Source organism: Zingiber officinale, chromosome 1A (genome assembly GCF_018446385.1).
Source record: "Zingiber officinale cultivar Zhangliang chromosome 1A, Zo_v1.1, whole genome shotgun sequence".
In the NCBI taxonomy this organism is placed as follows: domain Eukaryota; kingdom Viridiplantae; phylum Streptophyta; class Magnoliopsida; order Zingiberales; family Zingiberaceae; genus Zingiber; species Zingiber officinale.
The window spans coordinates 161,350,700-161,373,807 of NC_055987.1; the positions used below are offsets into that span (position 1 = coordinate 161,350,700).

Sequence of the window (23,108 nt, forward strand, 5' to 3'; positions counted from 1 at the left end):
GTGGACGAATCCTATTAATCCGTCGGTGGATGAGACCCCGAAAAACCGGCTAATAAAAACTCCTTTTGGGTGGAGAAACCTCGCCACAATCTCTCTTGCAACAGCGAGATCGGAGTACAAAGATAAAGCAAGAAGCCAAGAACAATATGAATGTAAAAACACTAGTTTGCTTGCCTTCTCGTCGACTGGTGATGAAGCAATCACTTCACGGATGCCAACAACAGCAGCAACTGATCAGTTGGAGTCCAGCCGAGGGAAGCTCAGACGAAGCTTTAGCAGTAGAGAGCTTAGCAAAGCTCAGATCGCAGGAGCAATAAGCAGTCCACTCCACTGTAGAGGCCCTCCACCTCTTGATTTATATGAACCTGCGAAGAAGAAGACACAAAAATCTAACCGTTGTGACTCAACGGTTAGACCTGGACCGATCAGGCTCCACCCTGATCAATCCAGGACGGATCTGATCGGTCCCAGACCGATCCCAACTCTCACAGAGAGTTTTGCAGAGCCCTGATCGGTCTGTGGACCGATCAGCCTATTGATCTGATTCTTACTGATTGGTCACCAGACCGATCAGATAACCCACAGAAAGCTGCTGTGTGGTTACTGATCGGTCACGAGACCGATCAGATAACTAAGGTATCACTGGATCGGTCGACAGACCGATCCAGACAGCTAAAGTATCACTGGATCGGTCAACAAACCGATCCAATGCCTCTGTTGGTTTTAGAGCTTCCCAGCCCTAAATCCTAACGCCTTCCTGGTCCAGAGAACAAGCTACCGAGCCCTCTCTGACCTAGTCTGGAGAACGAGCTACCGAGCCCTCTCGGACCTAGTCCGGAGAACGAGCTACCGAGCCCTCTCCGACTTCGTCCGGTCCAGAGAACGAGCTACCAAACCCTCTCTGACCTAGTCCGGAGAACGAGCTACCGAGTCCTCTCCGACTCCATCCAGTCCAGAGAACGAGCTACCGAGCCCTCTCTGACCTAGTCTGGAGAACGAGCTACCGAGCCCTCTCGGACCTAGTCCGAAGAACGAGCTACCGAGCCCTCTCCGACTTCGTCCGGTCCAGAGAACGAGCTACCGGGCCCTCTCTGACCTAGTCCGGAGAACGAGCTACCGAGCCCTCTCCGACTTCGTCCAGTCCAGAGAACGAGCTACCGAGCCCTCTCTGACCTCGTTGGCCAAGATTCCATGCTTAGATTTTTTTTCCCGTGCTAAGCTCCCTGCTTGGACTTTTCCATGCCAAGTCTCCATACTTGGACTTTTCCGTGCCAAGTCTCCATACTTGGACTTTTCCCGAATCAGGTCAACTCAAGTCGGGTCAACCAGGTCAACCTTGACCAAAGGTTGCACCCACAATCCCCCAAGTTCCTATTCTTGTCAAACATCAAAATACAACTTCTCTATTCTTGTCAAACATCAAAATATACCTCGAGTCAAGTCAACTCGAGTCGGGTCACCCAGGTCAACCTTGACCTAAGGTTGCACCAACAGAAACGTCATCTCTTCTTATGAAGATAACTGGTAAACCTAAAAAACTCAAATAATTAGTAATCTTCTGTGATAATATGAATATTATATACGATAATATCATGGAAAACGAGGGCTTGAAATTATCTAATATCGGGCACAACGTTAGGTCTGATATTCAATCATATCAGGCCTAACATGGGCTTGATATGAGATCATTTCAGGCCCTCGTTTGTCATGATTTACCAATAACCAGGACCATCAGCGGACCAACATAAATAAATATTAATATTTTAAAACTATTTTATTTAAATAAACTACTACTTCGTGCTTAAATTTTAGAATTATAAGTTGTACCTGAGAATCTAAAGGTTTGAGAACTTGAATCCTAATTTTAAAATATATTGACCAATATACCACGAATATGTTAGTTGCTACTCGGAATATTGTACTGATTCCCCTGTACAAAATTTTTGCACAAGTCCTGAACCATTCCTAATAATCTATTGTGTTCTTTAGAAATTAAATTTGGAATCGCAAACAGAACGTAACATTATTGATTCCAAATTCAACTTATCTGTTCTTAGAGGTTTAGACTTGGATCGCAAACGATGCTTAACATTATTGATCTAAATCCACCCATGTTACAAATTCGATTAAATATTTATTTTATAGATTGACTTTCAGGTTAAACATGGCGAGGCACTAGGCCTTCTTGGGTATGGGATCATCCACCACTTCCTAGAGAAAACCTTTCAACGAAATTCAATATTTAATCTCCTTATAGTAACCCTAGGCTTAACCAATAAGAACAATCGAATCACAAGTTTGAAAAACAAAAGAAACACAAAATCGAAAACATAAATTCGATAGCCTAGATTCATTAGCCTCTTGTGTTTGGTATTTCAAGATCTAAACAAAAGGATGAACTAGTTATGATGCGAAAACTAATAACTAATTATACTTTTTGTAGCTTATAGACCTCATGATCTTCTGTCGTATTCCTCTTCTTATCTCAGACGTCGTGTGGGCGACGATCTACCGAGACAAGAATCCATCCAAGCTTCCTTCTTCTCCAAGCAAGTTTCGGCCACCAATAATCTTCAAGAGATGAAGAACTTTCAGCCACCAACCAAGCTCCAAGGGATGCTAAGAAACGAAACCTCCTATCTCTCCTTCTTCCTTTAACAAGATCCGGTCACCAACCAAGCTCCTTGAGATGAAGATGCCACCGTCCACACAAGGAAGAAGAAGAGGAGAAGAAGAGGATGAGAGGGCCGGACACCACCAAGGAGTAGAAGAGAGGAATAATAGAAAATATGTTGTGAGGTGAGACACCTCTACCCTCTCTTTTATATTCCTTGGTCTTGGTAAATAAGGAAACTTTTAAACATAATTAAAACTTCCTTATATTCCTTGCCAATGACTAAAAAGGAAAGTTTTAAAACAAAAAATTAAAACTTCCTTTTTAATTCTTCAATGGTCGGCCCCTACAAGTCCTCCAATTAAGGAAAGTTTTAAACACAAAATTAAAACTTCCTAATTTGTTTCCGGAAATAAAAATTTCTCTTTACAAATTCCCTTCATGGACCTCATGGTTGGTTATAAAAGGAAACTTTTATAAATTAAAATCTCTCTATTAAAACATGTGGATGATTATAAAAAGGAAAGTTTTCTCCAAAATTAAAATATTTCTTTTAACTACAAATAAGGAAAGATATCAAACCTTTCTCTTAATCTTTTGTAGAAACTATAAAAGGAAAGATTTAATTTTAAAACTCTCTTTTAAATCATGCCTTCCACATAAGAAAAGATTTTAAAAATTAAAATCTCTTTTATCTTTATTGTGGTTGGCCACCTACTTGGGCTTCCAAGCTAGGCCGGCCACACCTCAACCCATCCAAGGCTTTGTTTTGGCCGGTCCTTGCTTGGGCTCCAAGCTTGGCTTGGCCAGCCACCTAAGGATGTGTAAGAAGGTGGATATGTGTGGGTATAAGACTTTATAAATAAGAGGCTACGACAGGGACCAAGAGGAGGAATTGGTTTTGGTCTCCCGATGAACTTGAGCTTCCCATGTTCGCCCCGAACACCCAACTCAAGTTCATCAATAATAACTCATACCACTAAAGAGTTATTATTGAACTACCGCACCAATCCCATATTACTATATAAGCTCCTTCTTATCATGAGTGTGTTAGTCTCCCTGTGTTTAAGATATTGAATGCCCACTAATTAAATGAGTTACTAATAACTCATTTTAATTAATATCTAGTTCCAAGAGTAGTACCACTCAACTTTATTGTCATGTCGGACTAAGTCCACCTGCAGGGTTTTCATGACAATCCTTATGAGCTCCTCTTGGGGACATCATCAACCTAAATTCCTAGGACACAGTTTTCTTCTATAATCAACAATACACACTATAAATAATATTATTTCCCAACTTATCGGGTCTATTGATTTATCGAACTAAATCGCACCCTTTGATAAATTAAAGAAATAAATATTAAGTATACGTGCTTGTTATTATATTAGAATTAAGAGCACACACTTCCATAATAGCGGAAGTCTTGTTCTTTTATTTAGTCAGTATAAAAAGAAACTACCTCAAATGGTTCTGCTCAATATACTCAGAGTGTACTAGTGTAATTTTATAGTCAAGATAAACTAATACCAAATTACATACGACTATTCCAATGGTTTGTTCCTATCCATCTTAGTCGTGAGCTACTATTTATAACTTATAAGGAACTGATAATATGATCTTCTGTGTGTGACACCACACACCATGTTATTTACAATATAAATTAATTGAACAACTACACTTAGCTTATAAATGTAGACATTTGACCAATGTGATTCTTTATTTCAAAAATAAATATTTACAAAAAGCTAGGCTTTTAGTATACACTCTAACAGAATATACTACATTTCTTGTATTTCCAAGAAAATACTAAAGAGTGACTACTTGATCATTGATATGTGTCGATGATATAAAATAATACATCCATGATGTCTTCCTTTCTTTGTGGATGTTTCAAAAAAATTGTTAAAGTGACCTAACACGTTGTTCCAATGTAGTTTCTGTCCCAACTAGTTCGACATTTGCAAATCCAATGGTTTCGAAGGTGATACCTTTGTGGATAATTTAACAGTAGAGGATGAACCACCCAGCCCACTTGCTTCTATTATTATGAAAGGAGAGTATTGACAGAAATCCTAAACTTCACAGCAGAGGATGAACCACCCAGCTCACTTGCTTCCGCTGGAAATGCTTGATGTCGCCTGATGGACACACGAAGACACTTAAGTAGTTTTTCGGTGGAGATGGTCTCGCAAATAAAATTGTGCGAAAGATTTTCGCTATCGGAGAGTTAAGAAAAGCACGTGGGTTGTACGGGTTGAGAGAAGGAGAGAGAAATATATTGACTCCATTAACCTCCAAACTATCAATAATATTTTTAAATTTAAATAATTCAAATATACTTTGGAAGCATTGAAAAATAAAATTAGGAAATATGATATTAGCAGGAGAGATATAAGAGAGATTTGATATTTTATAATACGTCTTTCGATATTTATAAAAGTATAATATATATATATATATATATATATATATATATATATTTTTTTTTTTTTTGATAAATAACATATTCTACCTATGCCTTCGGAAGCATTGAAAAATAAGATGAGGAAATATGATATTAGCAGGAGAGATATAAGAGAAATTTAATATTTTATAATACGTCTTTTGATATTTATAAAAGTATAATATATATATATATATATATATATTTTTTTTTTTTTTTGATAAATAACATATTCTACCTATGCCTTTCGATAAAATGTCGAAAAGACTTTCATAAAAAACCGAAAAACAAATTTAAAAACAGTGCACATCAGTTGCAGCAAAGATGAAGCCTTCGTATTCTTTCAGGTGGCTTTGTATCTAATAATTTTTATTTTTTTTTTAAGGAAAAGAGTTAATTAGAATGGGCATTTCTGTAGCGCACGTGGGAAGGTCATCATAGCAAATTATTTTGTATCTGAGAATTAAAACGATTAATCGTACCAATAATAACTAGATGGAAACGGGATGGATTCAAATCCGATTTGGACCTGTCAATCCGTTAAATTTTAATATATTATTATTATTATAATAAAAGACGGTTCAAAGTAGGTAAATCCATAATCTACTCCAAATTCATTTCTAAATTTGATCAACAGATTTAAATCTCCCTGTAACCCGTTTAATCAGATTTAGATCTATCCGAAACAAGACGGATTTAATACGGGACGAATTTACATCCAACCTATGGCCATCCCTCGTAAGACCGGAGAAAAAATAATTTGACCACTGGAATAAGCAATGGCCCACCGATCGAATGATATACTGAATCAGATTTGCTTTTTAATTAGAGAGAGATTCCGCCGCCAAACCATCCAATATCCCCTCTTGCGTGTCCAAATGCACACGCCACCCCAAGATTTTGACATGACTCATGCTCGGAAAAAAGCGAATACCGCACAGTCAAATGCTTCCATCGCCGTCGTTCTTGATAAACACGAAGGCCCACGATAAAATGCTCTCATCTCCGTCGTTCTAAGCACGAGGGATAATGGCCAACACCCATGCTAATTCAGCGGCGAGCAAGCTCAGCCTAAAGCTCCTCATCGACACGACCGCGCAAAAAGTCTTGTTTGCGGAAGCTGGCAAGGAGGTAGTGGACTTCCTATTCCGCCTCCTCTCGCTGCCTCTTGGCTCCATCGTGAAGCTCCTCTCCACGGACCGCTTGCAAGGCTCCATTGGCAATCTGTACAAAAGCATCCAGGAACTCAACGACTCATACCTTCAAAACAGCAAAGGAAAATCCATCCTCCTCAATCCAATTCGCTCCATCTCTGCCTCCCTGCTCCTCCCGGGACCTTCTTCCTCCTCTAAGAATGTTTACTTCCGGTGCGCCAATGTAAATAATTACTCTGGCTGCTATGGGTACGTTTCCAAAGTGAATGGAGCGCTCTGCCCCAAGTGCAATAATATCATGACTAAGCAAATGATATATGTGGGAGGTCATGAGGAGGACGATGAGGATCCAAACATAGGATTTGTGAAGGGAGTTGTGACGTATACTATCATGGACGATCTGACGGTGACGCCCATGTCCAGCATCTCTAGCATTACCCTCCTAAGTAAGTTTAACGTCAAGAATTTGGACGCACTTGTCGAGAGGACTGTGACACTAGGCTTCGACGAGGTAATATTGTTTATTCTTGTTAATCAATCTCTATTTCTTGGGAAAGAAAATAATCACACATGCTATACGTGATTTGGAGTGGCAGGCTCTGGAGGTGTTGGCGATCTCCTTGCGGTCGAAGAAGGTCCTCACCAGCGTGTTTCTTGGCAAGAAGTAACCCCATCGTCATGCAATTAACTACGGAACGGGTTGGTAGCATACAAAATTACATTTTGCTGTTTGTAATTAAAGACAGATATAGAATCTCTGCATTTTGGGGGCTTATTTTGGCAGCGCATGACAATGTTAGGGGAATGAAAAATACTAAACTATATATGATGTTTACTATGATCTAATGCTTTTAATTAAACTAGATGATCAGGTATAAAGATTTTGCATCCTACTCTTTTATCAACTTGAAGAAGTTAATCAATATTTTGTTACTACTACTCTTGAAACTTTTTTTTCTTTTTAGGTGAAGTATTCTGAATTGACATTTGCTGGAATTTGCCGAGGATAAGTAATGAGATGGTTTGAAATTACTAGAAGTAAGAAATGACAGCAAATGAACCACAACATTTGCATTAACCAATGGATCTGTGTTTCTAGCTCCTATGCATTCACTGTTGCGAATATGCCATAAAACATATATTTATTAATGATTACATAATTAAATAAAAAAAGTATTTATTTTATTATTTTATGCTTACTTATATAAAAATGAATGTTTATATAAAATTCACTGACTATGATTTTAATATATAAGATTATTATATATAACAGGATTAAAATTATGAATAATATATTTAAAATATCTTTGATCAATTAAGGTATAGGTTTTTAATTAGTAATTATTATTATAATATGTTGTCATTATGAATATGATAATCTCATTCGAATAGTCAGGGTAGTGACACTCAATAGAAATATTTTATATAATATGATTATATATGACAAGAACTAGATGTGATTAAAAATCTATATTTAAAGTATTATTACAAAGACTCGAATCAACATCGTTAAGATGATCATATATTGATCAATCTAAATCTTAAATAGTCATAGATTCTTTGTTTGTATTAACAAGTCTCTTGATTTGTTTGTTAAAATCTATTTTAATAATATGTATAACACTTATATTTTAGAGACTTAGTTATACATTCAATTGAGAATATGATTTATTGATACAAAATCCGTAACTTTTGAAAGGATACTAAAATGGTTCTCTTAAATGTTGATTTAACACTGAACAGTTTGAACACTTTAATTCATAATTAGATTATGAATTAATTGTTCATTGGTGAATCAATGGTACTTAAGGTTTTAGATACAAACAGAGAGGTAAAATGATAATTTTACCTAGCTCTATTTGTGAATCATGAACGAAGGTATAAGTACCCCGTCGTAGTTTTGATATGATTAACCAAGTCAAGTTAGGTTTTCTTGTCTTTTGATGTCTTGTGTCTAAGTGTGCAAGAATTTAGAAGCATAAGAAGTCAAGTGAAAGACGTAACTAGCGAGAAGGATGGTACGGGAGAGAGCCGACGGGTTTGGTGCGTCTGAGGGACGAGGAACTGTGGAAGAGTATTGATAACTAATATTTTAATGCATTCACTACAAGAAAACAGGGCTTTAGAGACAAAAAAATCTGTCTCTGAAAATCATTTTTCCGTCTCTAAAGAAAGTTTGAGACGGAATATTCCGTCTCAAAAATCCGTTAGTGAAAGCCTCGTAGCTAATTTTGAAACGGAAATATTCTGTCTCTAATTTTTGAAACGGATGAAAAAACTGTTTATAAATCTGTTTCAAGTTAACAAAATAAAATTAATTTCAAATGTAAATTCTGTCTCTAATTTTGTTTTAAATCTGTTATTAATCCTGTTTATAAATCTGTTTACAATTCTATTTATAAATCCGTATATAATTTTATTTTTAAATTTATCACTAAATATTATTATATTACATTTTTATATTTTTCATCAATATATTTAAATAATTCTTCATTTCAAATAAATTAAAATTATTAAAAAGAAATAACTTCTAATTCCAAATGTATTATACAATTAACATTAAAATAAATAAATATTTACATTATCCAAACAAATTTGACCAATAATCAAACTATAAAGATCAAATTTTCCTATATATAAATGATTTGTATATTCCATTTCTTGAATCATTTTCGAATCATTTCCTTGAGATTTTCTTCCCTCTATAATAACAAGTTTTTTTTCTCTTTCAATAATTTGTTCCTCTATCCTCGAGCTAATAACATGCATGCCTTCATTTTCTTCTTTTTGCCCTCCCTGTCTTCGAATTCCATGAGATAAATTGCTTCTCTTGTACAGATTAATGAACCAACCAATTTTGTTGAGAAAATCTAACAAATCAAAATATGAAACAAGTCTTACAATATCAGAATTTTTAATACAAATAAATTAAAATTATACAAAAGTCATAATCAATATCAATGATCACCCGCTAATTAGTCTATAGTTGTCAATGCTAAAGAATTAACAAGTCATGAAGACTCTTTTGGCTCTGAAACAATAGACATCACAAAACTATAAAAATTAGGTCAGTGTGAACAAATACTTAAGTAGGATTTTCTTCAAATTTGAATCTTAAACTTAGAATCTCTAAGTACATATAACAAAATCAAATACAAGATAATAGAAAATTTTGGATTCTAAGACTAAGATTTGAAAACGCAAAGCAACTATGAAATCAAACCTAATGAATAAAATACAATTGCAGAAAATAATAGTCAACATGAAGTAATTAACGAAACTAAGCATGGAACAAAACCTAGAGCATTAAAGAAACCTAATCTAACTTAACCTAATTGAATTTAAATGAAGACATAAAACTTAACAATTGAAAGAGCAATACAAAGCAAGAGTTAAGTAAACTAAGATGCATCAGATTGAGCCTAACTATTGAAAGAGACATTTCACCGAACTGAAATGAACACATGACATGCAAAAATTAGAACCTAACTACGGAACATTTTATCAAACAAGTTGGGTGCATGAAACAATTAAAGCCAAGTGCATGTATTCTAATTAAGGGAGATCAAGTTTGATATAAGCATTCAATAAGAAACATAACACACATCCAACATGATAAAAGAAACAACCTAATAAATCTGATCAGGTTCAGATTACTACCCTTATCAGCAGTTTGTGGCTCTTCCGACGATGATAAATCTGTCCAACAACCCTCACCGCCTCAGAATTCACCGATACATGATAGTGGCACAAATCCAAGCACAAATGGGGTCACCGCAGCAATGGATCTGCAATCTAGAAGATGCCAATCCGTTGATAAGTTGTGACGGCTGTCAAACAGGGAAGAGGAATAGAGATGACAACATCTCATACCTCCTTGTGGCTGATCGGATGGCCACGACACAATTGAAGGGGGCAACGCGTGGTAACCCCTCGCAACTGCTGATACGCGGAAGAACAACCCTACTCTCCTATGTACTCAGCTCTCCGACGGTGGCAGATGGAAGAGGAAGAAGTGGCAGCCGGTGAAAGAGATGGCGGCGACGCTAGCCGCCCAAAATTGCAGGTACTGTGGTCGGATGCGATGACGTCGGCTGCATCTAGGGCAGAGACGCAAGGGGAAAAGTAGAAGAGGATCGGGCCGCCTGATAGCCTAGAGAGCTTGGTGTTGGTGAGGCTCGCGGAGAGAAGGACTGCTGCCGGCGGTGCTCTGGTGACAATCGGCGTGGTGAGGACCTCCGCGACGAGGAGACGACGGCAGAGGAGGGAAGATGACGCGGAAGAAGAGAAAGGGGTGCTGGTTGGAGAAGATGAGGAGTAGAAGAAGAGCAGAGAGTAAACGGCGTGAGAGAGGAGGAAGAATCGGGGCGGCGACGAGATAAGGTGAGGAAGGATTCGACGATTAGGGAGGAATAGGGCACGGTGAGAATTATAACCATTATTTAAATTAGATAACTAGGTTTATTTTAATTAAAACCTAAGTATTTTCTTTTATCAACTCCTACTTAAATTGGGTATTCCAAATAGATTTTTCTCAAGTCTGCAAATGTGTCCCCTCCAATTACACCTTACGAGCTTCGAAAAATTCCTAAAAATGTCTAAAAATTCCGTTAAGATTATTTCCCAATTAAATCTTATCATTTAATTATTATTATTATTTTTTTATTTCCGTATTTTACAATAAAAGTGCACAATTATTAGTAAAAATCAATAAAAATAATAAGAATTCAGGGACTGTAGGGTGGACGACCTCACGGTGGCATGAGGGGGCTAATTGAAAAGGTCGCGAACCTTGCGGCCTTGAGAAGCAACTGTAGACAACCTTAAGTGGTTGCGATCGCCCTCACAACTACGGTCGGCCTCGCAGCTGCGAGCAACCTTTGCAGTCGTATAAGATAGCCACCAAGCACGAGAAAAATAAAATCAGAGGCGGGGGAAAAAGAATTTGTACCTGCTCTGATAAAGCCAAAGACAAAGCCAAAGCCAAATTAGGACGAGGAGAAAGGGTTAGAAAACCTAATTCATATTTATTTTTCTTTATAAAAAGTTATATATAATTTCATATTAAATTTGGTTTAAATTCTTTCTTGAAGTTTTTTCATATATTATATTTTATCAAAGTGAATATATTTACAATTTCATGTCTCTGATTTATATAAATATAAAACAAATTCTATTTTCGTTTAAAAATATTTAAACGATCACAAATTCCATTTATAATCCATATTTATTTTTTTAATAAAATTTATACATAGCTTCGTATCAAAATTTGTTTTAAATTTCTTTTCAAATATTATATTTCATTAAAATTAAACAAATTAATTATTATGTAACAAATCTGTATCTGATTTATATAAATTTGAAATAGATTTTATTTTTGTTTTAACTTTTAATTAATTTATAAACGAAATTTGTCACAAAAATTATACAGTCTTCTTTTATAATTCATATTTATTTTTTTTTATAAAAATTTATATGTTCGTTTCAAATTTGTTTTAAATTCTGTCTTAATTTTTTTTAAAATATATAATTTACTAAAATGAAACGGATTAATAATTTTGTATTAAATCTGTCTCTGATTTAGATAAATCTGAAACATATTTTATTTTCGTTTTAACTTTTAATTAATTTATAAACAAAATTTGTCACAGAAATGATACAGTCTCAAATTCTGTTTATAATTCATATTTATTTTTGTTTATAAAAATTTATATGTAATTTCATTTCAAATTTGTTTTAAATTCTATCTTAATTTCTTTAAAAAATATATAATTTACTAAAATGAAACGAATTAATAATTCCGTATTAAATCTGTCTCTGATTTATATAAATCTGAAACAGATTTTATTTTTGTTTTAAAAATCCGTTTATGATGTCCTGTTTTCTTGTAGTGATTATTTCTGCCATTAATGTTCATATTTTAATCCTTTCATATGATTAATTGTTGATTTTTGTCATGTTATTGAGTTGGATTCATATTATGAGTTTTGTTATAATTCTTCCTATTTTTATGGATTTCTACTTATAATTGTGCACGTTTATTTTTTAGGGATTGAGCTCTAAGTTGAACAAAATTGAATCTAAAGGCTTGAGTTAATGAGAAATCCAATATGAAGAAATTTGAGTCATTGGATCAAATCTGAAGCAAATTAAATGAAAGATTCATATCTGATTAATTCTAGCCGTTCATCAAGATCTGGTTGATTTTGGTCAATCTGTGTAGATCTGGCATGATCTGAGCCACTCATCTTGATCTATTCATCTTGACCATTCAATGGGTTCCAGTTGATCTCAACCATTCACTCAGATTTGATCTCATCCGCTCCATCAGATCTAGATTGATCAGGACCATCGGATCAGATCTGGGGAAATAAAATCCACCAAGCACGCAACTTCTTCTGCTCTCAGTTTCTGACTGAAAACAGGGGTGTCCACACGTGACACCTCCACCTTCTTCCTCCTTCACCAACGGCCAATGACCACCTCCGATCATTCATCGCCGTCGGCTGGACACCATCTCTTTCCCTCTTCTATTCACGGAGCTGCCAGGGAGCTCTTCCTCATCTCCGACGATCTTCTTCAATCGCCTCTCATCCAGGAATCCTAGCCACTGTCGGAGCTTTTCTTTGTTTCGGGTTAGAAGAGACGATTCGAAGGCCGATTCTCCACCTCCTCTCCATCTCAATCTACGCCACCTCTCTTCTCCACGTTCTGCAGTTTGCAACAGCTCCATCCTATCTCCATCGACAGTTCTGACTTTTTCACACAAATTTGGACAACAAGCTTCTTCTTCAATGGTTGATATGTTGATTTGCGTGGTTGATTGTTTGATGTTTCTATACTTAAGCTGTTCTCCCATGTTTTAGAGCATGTACTCATGTTATTTTGATTTATGCTCATAAGGTGTTCGACAAAATGCTTCTTCCAATAGTTAGGTTTAAATTTGTGCATTTTATTTTGCTTAATTCTTGTTTATCTTGTCTCTTTCAATTGCTATAAGTTCTGTTCTTTGTTTGGATGTAATTAGGTTAGATTAGATTTCTTTGATGCTCTAGATTTCATTCAATGCTTATTTTATGTTATTTTAATTTCCTTGCAATCATAGTTTAAGTTATACTAGATTTTCATACTTGCATTGCTCTTTTGTTCCTTAGGTTTAATTTTATACTTGTTTTGTTATTTCATATCATAGTTTAGAACTCAAACCCAACCCCTCAATTTTCATGTTAAAAATTCAAAGCAATAATCAATCCTGAAGATATCATCCTATCATTACATTCCTTGTGAGACGATCTGTGTCATCTCTATACTACATGAGTGTAGAGGGGTTCGGTAACTTTAATTATAATTTGATAAGCTCCCGTAGTATGACACGAGAGCCCGTATCAAATACGCTGGTGGATGAGAAGGAAGCGTGTGGCATTTCAGAGGGACGAGAAGCTGGAGCGGAAGGTTGCTCGAGAAGATAAAAAAAAAAAAGGTTCAAATGAGCCCTATTGCTAGATGACTAAAATAACCAAGCTAGCAGAGTACACTGGCGAGCGAGAAGGAAGCGCACAATATTTTCGAGGGACGAGATGCTGGAGCGGAAGATTGCTCAAGAATGCCGGAAAATGGGTTTGGGTGAGCCCTATTTCGGATGGACGAAATCATCCAAGCAAGCGGAGCCGGAGCAGAAGACCCAAACAAAAAGTTTACTTGTAGTTGACTCTGGTCCTGACACTTAGAACAATTCCAAACGCACGAACCAGTTCGGGTACCGAGGGTGCCCTTGGTGTGGATCAAGTTTAATACAGTCTGGGCGCCCAGAACGGGTCTAAGTGCTTGAACCAAAAAGGTTATCGAAATATCAGCTGACACGATCCTTTACGACAAGCATAAAAGTTTATCCACGCCCAAGCGCCCGGAACCCTTCTAGGCGTTCGGATCAACTCTATAAATAGAACCTTGATCTCAGTAGTTTAAAAACAACACTTGTAATTGATTCCCTTGTTTATTCTACTATTGTGTGAGTGCTTTAACTGCTGTAAAATACTTCTCTGCCTGAAGGAGATTTATAGTGGGCTTTCAATGTCTTGGATTAGCAATCCTCTGATTGCAAACCAAGTAAAATTTATATGTATCTTCTTTTCTTGTAATTAGTTTATTTTTGTACAAGTGTCTATTTATTTTAATCAAGTCATAAAGATCGAGAAAAGTATTCTTGTTTTAAACTGTGCAGGGTAATTCACCCCCTTCTTGTCTATCATAAGGGACCAACAGGTTGATCAACATGTAATAATTATATCAATAGATTGTTCAAATCTTTTGAGTAAACACGTTTCATAATTCTCAAGAGTGTAATTTCAAATTTTAATGGAATAATCTTGGAGTTAATAAATTAGATAATTAATTAAAGGATTTTAATTAATTTTATCCAAATTTATTCAAGCTTAAAATTATGGGGTCATGCCCCCAAATCATCTTCATTTAATCAGGATGAATACTCTTAAATAATTAATTTAATTATTTATTTATTTGTACAAAATTTATTAAATAATAAAATTATTTATTATTTAAACTAGAGGGAATATTTGATTTGTAATTTGATTACAAATAAAATATAAAATGGAGAAATTAAATATTTAACAATATGATATTTTGAAAGGAATAAAAAGATAATATTTTGGATAATATAAATCACTCTCTCCCACTTTATAATAGAAGTTCCCCTTTCTCTCTCCCACATTTTATAATATATGTTTTACTCTCTCTCTCTCTTATGTACATGTCCCATAGTGGTTTTTAAACAAATGGATATTAGAAACAACGATAGATAAAAAAAAAAAACTCAACATATCTTTACAACTCTCGTGTAATGTACCATTAATAAACATGAGTAGTAAAATTAGAGGAAGGAGATGAGTAGTATAGGTTGGATTAAAATCCTAATTCACTCCACGTAAGCAGATCGCTGAAGAAGATGACTTAGGTTTAGGATATGACATGAGGGAAGAGAGGGGAAGAGGGTTTAAGGCTCTGGTTTTGAAAACCAATGACGTGAATTGATCCTGTCTAAAGGCGATAAGATGGTGCGTTGGCTCCAATAGGTGGTTGCTCGACGAACAATAAGCTTCTTAAGATCTAAAGGAAACTTGTCAACGATCCTACACACAGTCAGATGAGCAAATAAAGTGTTAGTGACCTAAAACTGAGGTGAGAATCCCTAGCTAGGCCCTCCGACGCTCAAGTCAATTTCCTCACTCGAAGGTGGGAGAAGAGTAGTAACAAAAAAATGCAAGAAAGTAGGGTTTCAGATGTAGATGTTTGTGTTGCGTACCTTGACAGCGGAGAGGATTCCCCTTTTTATACCACCTTACATAATCTCCGAGATCTTAAGATGGTCCCTAGTTTGTTAGAGTTTGTTAGAAGATGAGAGAAGTACAACCCAGACGTCGTGCAATAATCATCTAAGAAATCTTTTTTCTAGCCCAGATGTACCTCCTTTGTCGTTTATAACTTGGGCCCCTAATGAAATACTCAAAGGAGTGTATTGTTGTAACTGATTAATTAATTAAGAAGCTTTGAGGGAATATTTCCCAACTTGTTCGCCAGGCTATCATAAGGTTGTCGACTACTTGTCTGCTAAATATATCTTGACCGGTCATTAAGCCGGTCGTATATTGAAAATACCTTCTATTAAATATATCCTGGCCGATTATTAAGCCGGTCGTATTTTGAAAATACTTTCTGTTGAATATATCCCAGCCGATCATTAAGTCAGTTGTATATTGAGAATATCTTCTGTTGATTATATCCCGGTCGGTCATTAAGTCGGTCGTATATTTAGAGTACTTTTAAGCTCGTTCGGGCTTTGCCCAGTCGAGCACACACAGGCAACCTTACGTTCATTCGACCTTCACTCGGTCAATTATATGCGAAGAACTTTATAAGGCTGAGTACCTTAAAGCTCGTTCAGGTTTTTCCTGGTTGAGTGTACATAGGTGACCTTATGTTCATTCAGCCTTCGCTCGACCGATCGTATGCTAAGAACTTTATAAAGTTAAGTATCTTAAAGCTCATTCGGGTTTTGCCCGGTCAAGCATACATAGGTGACCTTATGTTCGTTTGTCCTTCATTGGGTTAATCATATACTAAGAGATTTATAAAGATGAGTACCTTAAAGCTCGTTAGGGTTTTGCCCGGTTGAGCACACATAGGCAACCTTATGTTCAATCGAGTTTATAACCGGTCACGTAGGCCCACCACAAAGACCTACCTAGGCCGTAGCAAACAGCTCACGGTAAAGGCACATTAAATCTGTTGATAGCTGGTCACTTGTGTTGGGACCTTGACGTCCGCTAGAGGGGGGGGTGAATAGCGTCTCACCCAAAACTTTACTTCCTATAATGTTAGTGCACAGCGGAATACAAAAGCAAACTAACAAATACGAAAGTTAACCTAAAACAAGAAGGAAGAAGACAACAAACCAAACACAAACCCTAACACAAGGCGTGTACGTGGTTCGGAGATAACTTGCTCCTACTCCACGGCGTGTCCGTAAGGTGGACGATCCCTCAATCCGTCGGTGGATTAGTCCCCGGCAAACTCCGGCTAGCTCAACCTCCTTGTGGGTGGAGAAACCTCACCACAACTCCAACCAAGACCTCTTGGCACACAAAGATCTCTTGAGCACTTTGGTGACTACTAATTAGGCTTTAACCAAGTCTAATTTCGTCACCTTGGCCGGCCATACCAAGCTCTTTCTTATAGAGCTTGGAACAAATCAGAACCTGATTTGCCCGTTACCAGTCGACTGGTCAATGCACCAGTCGACTGGTGCCAACGGCTCTCTGCTACAGTGCATCAGTCGACTGATACAATCATCAGTCGACTGCTACAGTGTTGCTACAGTAACGCTACAGTACTGCTACAGTAACGCTATAGTACTGCTACATTGAACCCTGATTTTAGGATTTTGCCTCGAGTACATTCACTCAGCACTCGTTCTCGCCCGACCAACCTAGACCTAGCCTTCTAGCCTCCTCCATCAGCCTCGCGTCCCTCGAATGTCTCCCCATCCTTCACGTCTTGCCTTCTGGAGCTTCCTTCGGCCTTGCCCATATTGTCGGGTCTTCCTTTGCCAAGAGGCTCCTCACCTCCGGGGCTTCATCCATTGCCAAGTCACACTTGGACTTACGTTGCCAAGACTGCATGCTTGGACTTACACCGCCAAGACTCATTCTTGAACTTTCCTCCTTTGCCAAGATCACACTTGGACTTTCCTTGTTGTACCTGTATCCTGCACACTCACAATGCATATCAAATACAACAATAAACCTAACTTAAACCTTTGCCCAAACATCAAAACCTAGGGCACCTAGATTGCTTCAACAACTTGCTCAAAGTGACTTCATGTGGCTTATAGGTGGCAGTGGTGACCTGAGGCCCATGGGTTGGGAGAGACTAACGACGATCACTTGGTGCTACTGATGGCTCCTAGACACAGGAGAGTGGCAGATCAGGAGCACACGTGATAGATTATGGACAGCAAGGGTGAAATATGATGAGTATAGACACAGATCAGGAGGACGACACATGAGCAACATGGACACAGATCAGGCGCGATGCTCGTTGATACCTCAGCTTAGTAGGTGGTTACCAAGGATGAGCATGTAGCTAGCATGCATAGTAGAGTGTTCAAGAGTTGGTACATGAGTGAGCACATGTACACGATCATGGTTCCTCTTCCAGATTTGACAGTTCGTCAGACATGATATAAGAGGCTCTAGGATCATTTTGTATGATTGTGCATTTTGATGATATATATTTCCTTTTTTTTTTAAAAAAAAAGTTTATAACCGGTCGGTCTTATCTGAGCATCCTACTCGGGAGACGCCTGGGCATGCTTTCAAGACTTTGATATAGGGTGATCAACAGAACCAGGTAATAAACATCACCCTGTCCCAACCTTGATCGTTACCTCACCTTGACTTTAATATCCCTATCAATTCTTGAATCCGCTTGTCATAACCCGTATCACTAGCCTCAGTTTCAAGTCTAGTCGAAGAAGATGTAATCGACTGACTGACTCAAGTTCTAGTCTCGTTTACTCTTATTTGTGAATTAATTTTTTTACAAGAGTTAACTTTTCCATTCTCCTTTTAAAAAATGATGACCCAATTTTAAGATTAATGAGCTACAACAATCTCGTCAACAGTTAAATCATATGATGGAGATTGCTTACTTCAAAGGGTGTAGCCCTTGTAGAGCCGCTATAGGAAAAGGAATTCCAATGTTCTTTATGAAGGAAAATTGAAGAACATTGGCTGACCGCTAAATCTTGGGTCCGCACTGAGACATCGTTGAAAATAAAAACCTATTTAGATCTAGAGAGCCAAACCAAAGCCATGATCTTTTTTTTAAGGAAAATATGAATCTTCCTTGTCCCTTGTAATCGAAGAAGCTAAAGCTAAGGATTAGTTGATCGTGCAATAGCAACGAAACCTAAAGTTAATCCAAGATAAATTGGCGGAAGCTCAGATCATGATTATAAAAGAAAAGGAGAAAATGGAGCATGCAGAGCATCTTTGTGCTAGGTGTCGAGCTTGTGTCTGAAGGCGATGAGATGGTCTGCTGGCTCAATAGGTGGTTGCTCGACGAACAATAAACTCCTCAAGATCTGAAGGAAACTCCTCAATGATCTTGCGCACAGTCAGACTAGCCAATAAAGCATTAATGGCCTAAGTCCGGGATGAGAATTTCTGGCTAGGCCCTCCGACGCTCAAGTCAATTTCCTCACTCGAAGGTGGAAGAAGAGCAGTAATAGAAAACTACAAGAAAGTAGGGTTTCAAATGCAGATGTTTGTGTTGCGTACCTTGACAACGGAGAGGATTCCTCTTTTATACCTCTTTACATAACCTCCGCAATCTTGAGGTGGTCCCCGATTTATTAGAGTTTGTTAGAAGATGAGAGAATTACAGCCTAGATGTCGTGCAATAATCATCCGAGAAATCTTTTTTCTAGTCCAGATGTACCTCCTTTATCATTTATGACTTGGGCCCCTGATGAAATCTCAAAGGAGTGTATTGATGTAACTGATTAATTAATGAAGAAGCTTCAAGGGAATATTTTCCAACAAGTTAGCCAGACTATCATAAGATTGTCGACTACTTGTCTGCTAAATATATCTCGATCGGTCATTAAGTCAGTCGTATATTGAAAATACCTTCCGTTGAATATATTCCGACCAGTTATTATGTCGGTCGTATATTGAAAATATCTTCTGTTGAATATATCTCGATCAGTCATTAAGTTGGTCGTATATTTAGAGTACCTTTAAGCTCAATCAGGCTTTGCCCAGTCGAGTGCACACAAGCAACCTTACGTTCGTTCGACCTTCGCTCAGTCGATCATATGTTAAGAGCTTTATAAGGCTGAGTACCTTAAAGCTCGTTTGGGTTTTGCCCGGTCAAGTGTACATAGATAACCTTATATTCGTTCGTCCTTCGCCGACCAATCGTATGCTAAGAGCTTTATAAAGTTGATTACCTTAAAGCTCATTCGAGTTTTTTCTTGGTCGAGTGTACATAGGTGACCTTATGTTTGTTTGGCCTTCACTCGGTCGATCGTATACTAAGAGCTTTATAAAGCTGAGTACCTTAAAGCTCGTTCAGGTTTTACCTAGTCGAGCGCACACAGGCAACCTTATGTTCGATCGAGTTTATAACTGGTCGTCTCTATCAAGCATCCTACTCGAGATATGCCCGGACATGCTTTCAAGACTTTGATATAGGGCGATCAACAGAACTAGGTAACAAACATCACCCTGTCCCAACCTTGATCGCCACCTCACCTTGACTTTAATATCCCTGTCATTTCATGAATCATATCACTAGTCTCTCCCTCAAGTGTAGTCGAAGGAAGTGTAGCCGACTGACTGAACACAAATTCTAGTCTCATTTACTCCTTATTTGTGAATTAATTTTTTTACAAGAGTTAACTTTTCCATTCTCCTTTTAAAAGAGGATGATGTTAGTGAGAGCCCTAGAGCTGATCATGTGATGATTGTTGTATGGACTCGATGTATCATATTCCTATAAAGGTATTTCTTTATGGTTATTATACTTACGTGTATTAGTGCCAAATAATTGAGTATAATAGCGTCCTTGAGTAGAAGGTTCTTATTTATATCAATCGATTGGTTGAATTAATAATGAGATGATATAGAGAACACAACTCTTAATCATTCCTAGTCAAGTATTAACATTCAGGGACAATGTTAATGCGATAAGACTAGCATGTAGGTCAACTCGATGACTTGATCTCACAAGTCATGGATATTAGATATCAAGTTGACACATGGGTATGCATTGGAGAATGTATACTGAATGACCCGCCATGAGAAAGTATCATGAATCGTTATATGAGTGTCATATACTTTCTCATGTGACTATTAGTATGACTATCAGTCCTTGGACCTGAAGTCACAATGGTTCCCTACATAAAGAGTTGCATACTTTGGCTTCGTCAAATGTCACCCGTAAATGGGTGGACTATAAAGGTGACTACTGGGTATGTAACAAATTATGCGAAGGGATGTGAGTGATGTAGATGAGATCTATCTCTCCTATATGACAGGAGTGACATCATGATTCTTGATAGAGTGAGACCACTAAGTGCATGGCCATGCCCAAATAGGTCAATATGAGATAATGAGCTCATTTGATTAGAGTCAGTCTACTTGGAGTTCAAGACATAAATTGATTAGAGGATGACACGGTCTATGCCTCAATTGATCAATTTAGGTGTCAAGGATAGAAGGACATTGTCACATATTGTGAGAGTCACAATTAGTAGTCACAATGGTGATATTGGATCTCAACATTCTTGTAACTTGGGTAGTAATTATGTGTTGCTAGATACCGTTCATTACTTATGTTTCTAAATGGGTTTAGGAGCATTACCAACGTTACAAGAACCTATAGGGTCACACACAAAGGACAGTTAGATGGAGATTAGGTTCATATGATGGACCAAGAGGATTAGGTTCATATGATGAACCAAATTGTATTAAGAGTAATCCAAATTAGACTAATTGAGTTGGACTCAATTTGATTCATGTGTCGAATGATTCTAGTTTAGGCTATGATTCATTGAGTCAATTTAAACCAATGAATAGAGATTTATTAAATTAAATTGATTTGAATCAAAGGTTAGATTTGATCAACCATGGGAGATAAGAGGTCAAGTTTGACTTGACTTGAGAGAGAAGATGAAGGGTCAAGTTTGACTTGACTAAATGCCACCTCATTGTGACTTGGCATGGGTCGGCCAATGATGATGTTCCACATCATCAAGGCTACATCATTATGTGCCACATCATGAGGAAGACCAAGAGCCATGACTCTTGGTATTACATGGAGGTATAAGATGCTCCATTAAGTGGCCGGCCACATAAGATGTGCATTCAAGGCTTCTTCCTCTTCCTTCTCTCTTCTTGTTCTCTCCCTCTCCTCCATTGTCGAGACCTCTCAAGAGTGCTAGCATGCTCTAGGTGGGTTTTCTCCATCTTTTGTCCGTGTGGATACGTGTAGAGGAGTGTACACTTGACACTCTACGAGATCCGGCAACCATTTGGACGAGCGGGATAAGCGAGGGCATCGCTACAAGGGTAAACCTTCTTTTCATGTAGATCTAAGGTAGATCTAGTGTAGACAAACATGTTCATGAATATTTTATTTTTATTTATCTTCGGATGGATTCGTGGCTAGCTTCGGGGTTTCCGCAATACAAAAAGCGATTTTTGCGGCTCGAAAGTGTAACAGTGGTATCAGAGCCACATGCGAAGCTTGTACATGTTTGTATTTGTTATTATGAAAAGGGTTTCAAATCTGTAAGTTTCTGTAATTTTTCTACTTTTATAGATTTTGTGAGTATTTTTCTTGTAGAGGCGAAACAACAAATGTTTGGACACTTGTAGGCTTCAAATACCAAGAAAAATCTTCCGAAACGGCAAGGTTTCGCCCAAATAAAATTATTTTTTTGGGGGGACAGCGGCTTAAGGTGCTATTAGATCAGTTTGGGACACTCACGATATTCATTTCGCGAGAAGGGGTGCTGCCCCTAACCCCGCAAGGGGCATTGTCTCATGATCGCGCCCGAAAATCACTAAACGGGACTACCGAGAAGGTGTGACTCATAAAATTGATAAAACAGTAGTAAAATTATAGAAATTTATGTAAAATACATAATTTAGTATTATGTATGATATTATGATGGTCATGGCCCAAAAATCCCAATGTGATTGGTTAAAATTGTGTTGTAATTCATAACATGACATGCACGCCATTTTTTGTATTGTGCGTGTTGTATATGATATGCGACCTGCGCGTCATGCCTCCTTATTATGTTCCTGTTGTAAATAGATTTTAGACTCGAATGTAACTCGAGTTTCATATTTGTAATGTACAAAATGAAGCGATGGAAGGTCCACTCAAGAAGGAGTTACAAGGAGGGTGCAGTCAACACATGGCGGTCAAAAGGATGCGCTTGAAGAAGTCGTTGACCCTAGGTTGACCGTCTGATCTTTTCATTGGCTTGAGAAGATCGTAGTAGGGCCATGACCTCATCATGAATTAATTATCTATCATTGTTTGTGTGTATGTGATGCATGCTAATGTAGGGTAATTAGTGTCTTAATGCGTATATGATACACATACATAATTAGATTAAATTTTAATCAAGTCAACTCGAAATGCCTACCAAATTTTGATACCCATCACTACCTCGATCATTTGTTGTTGTTGAATCTTTCAAAGCATAGCAACGCATATTATCTTGGTAGGGTGCGGAGGGACAATCTTGGTCTCGCCTATCAAAGCTTGGGTGAGAACAAACACAATTAGATTGAGT

At 37.4% G+C, this 23,108-nt stretch overlaps 1 protein-coding gene and 1 long non-coding RNA gene across 2 annotated transcripts; one reads left to right on the forward strand and one right to left on the reverse strand.

Annotated features, from left to right (window-relative positions):
* Positions 1-6,089: 6,089 nt before the first annotated feature.
* On the forward strand, positions 6,090-7,011 carry LOC122005966. The gene is made up of 2 exons (XM_042561240.1): positions 6,090-6,725; positions 6,811-7,011. Exons 1-2 carry the CDS (start codon positions 6,090-6,092, stop codon positions 6,880-6,882), a joined length of 708 nt encoding a protein of 235 aa, XP_042417174.1. The 3' UTR covers positions 6,883-7,011.
* Positions 7,012-8,953: 1,942 nt separating this feature from the next.
* Positions 8,954-10,627, reverse strand: LOC122038220. The gene is made up of 2 exons (XR_006127820.1): positions 10,088-10,627; positions 8,954-10,009 (listed from the first exon to the last, which is right to left on the reverse strand). It is a non-coding gene; the product is annotated as an uncharacterized LOC122038220 (long non-coding RNA).
* Positions 10,628-23,108: the final 12,481 nt, after the last annotated feature.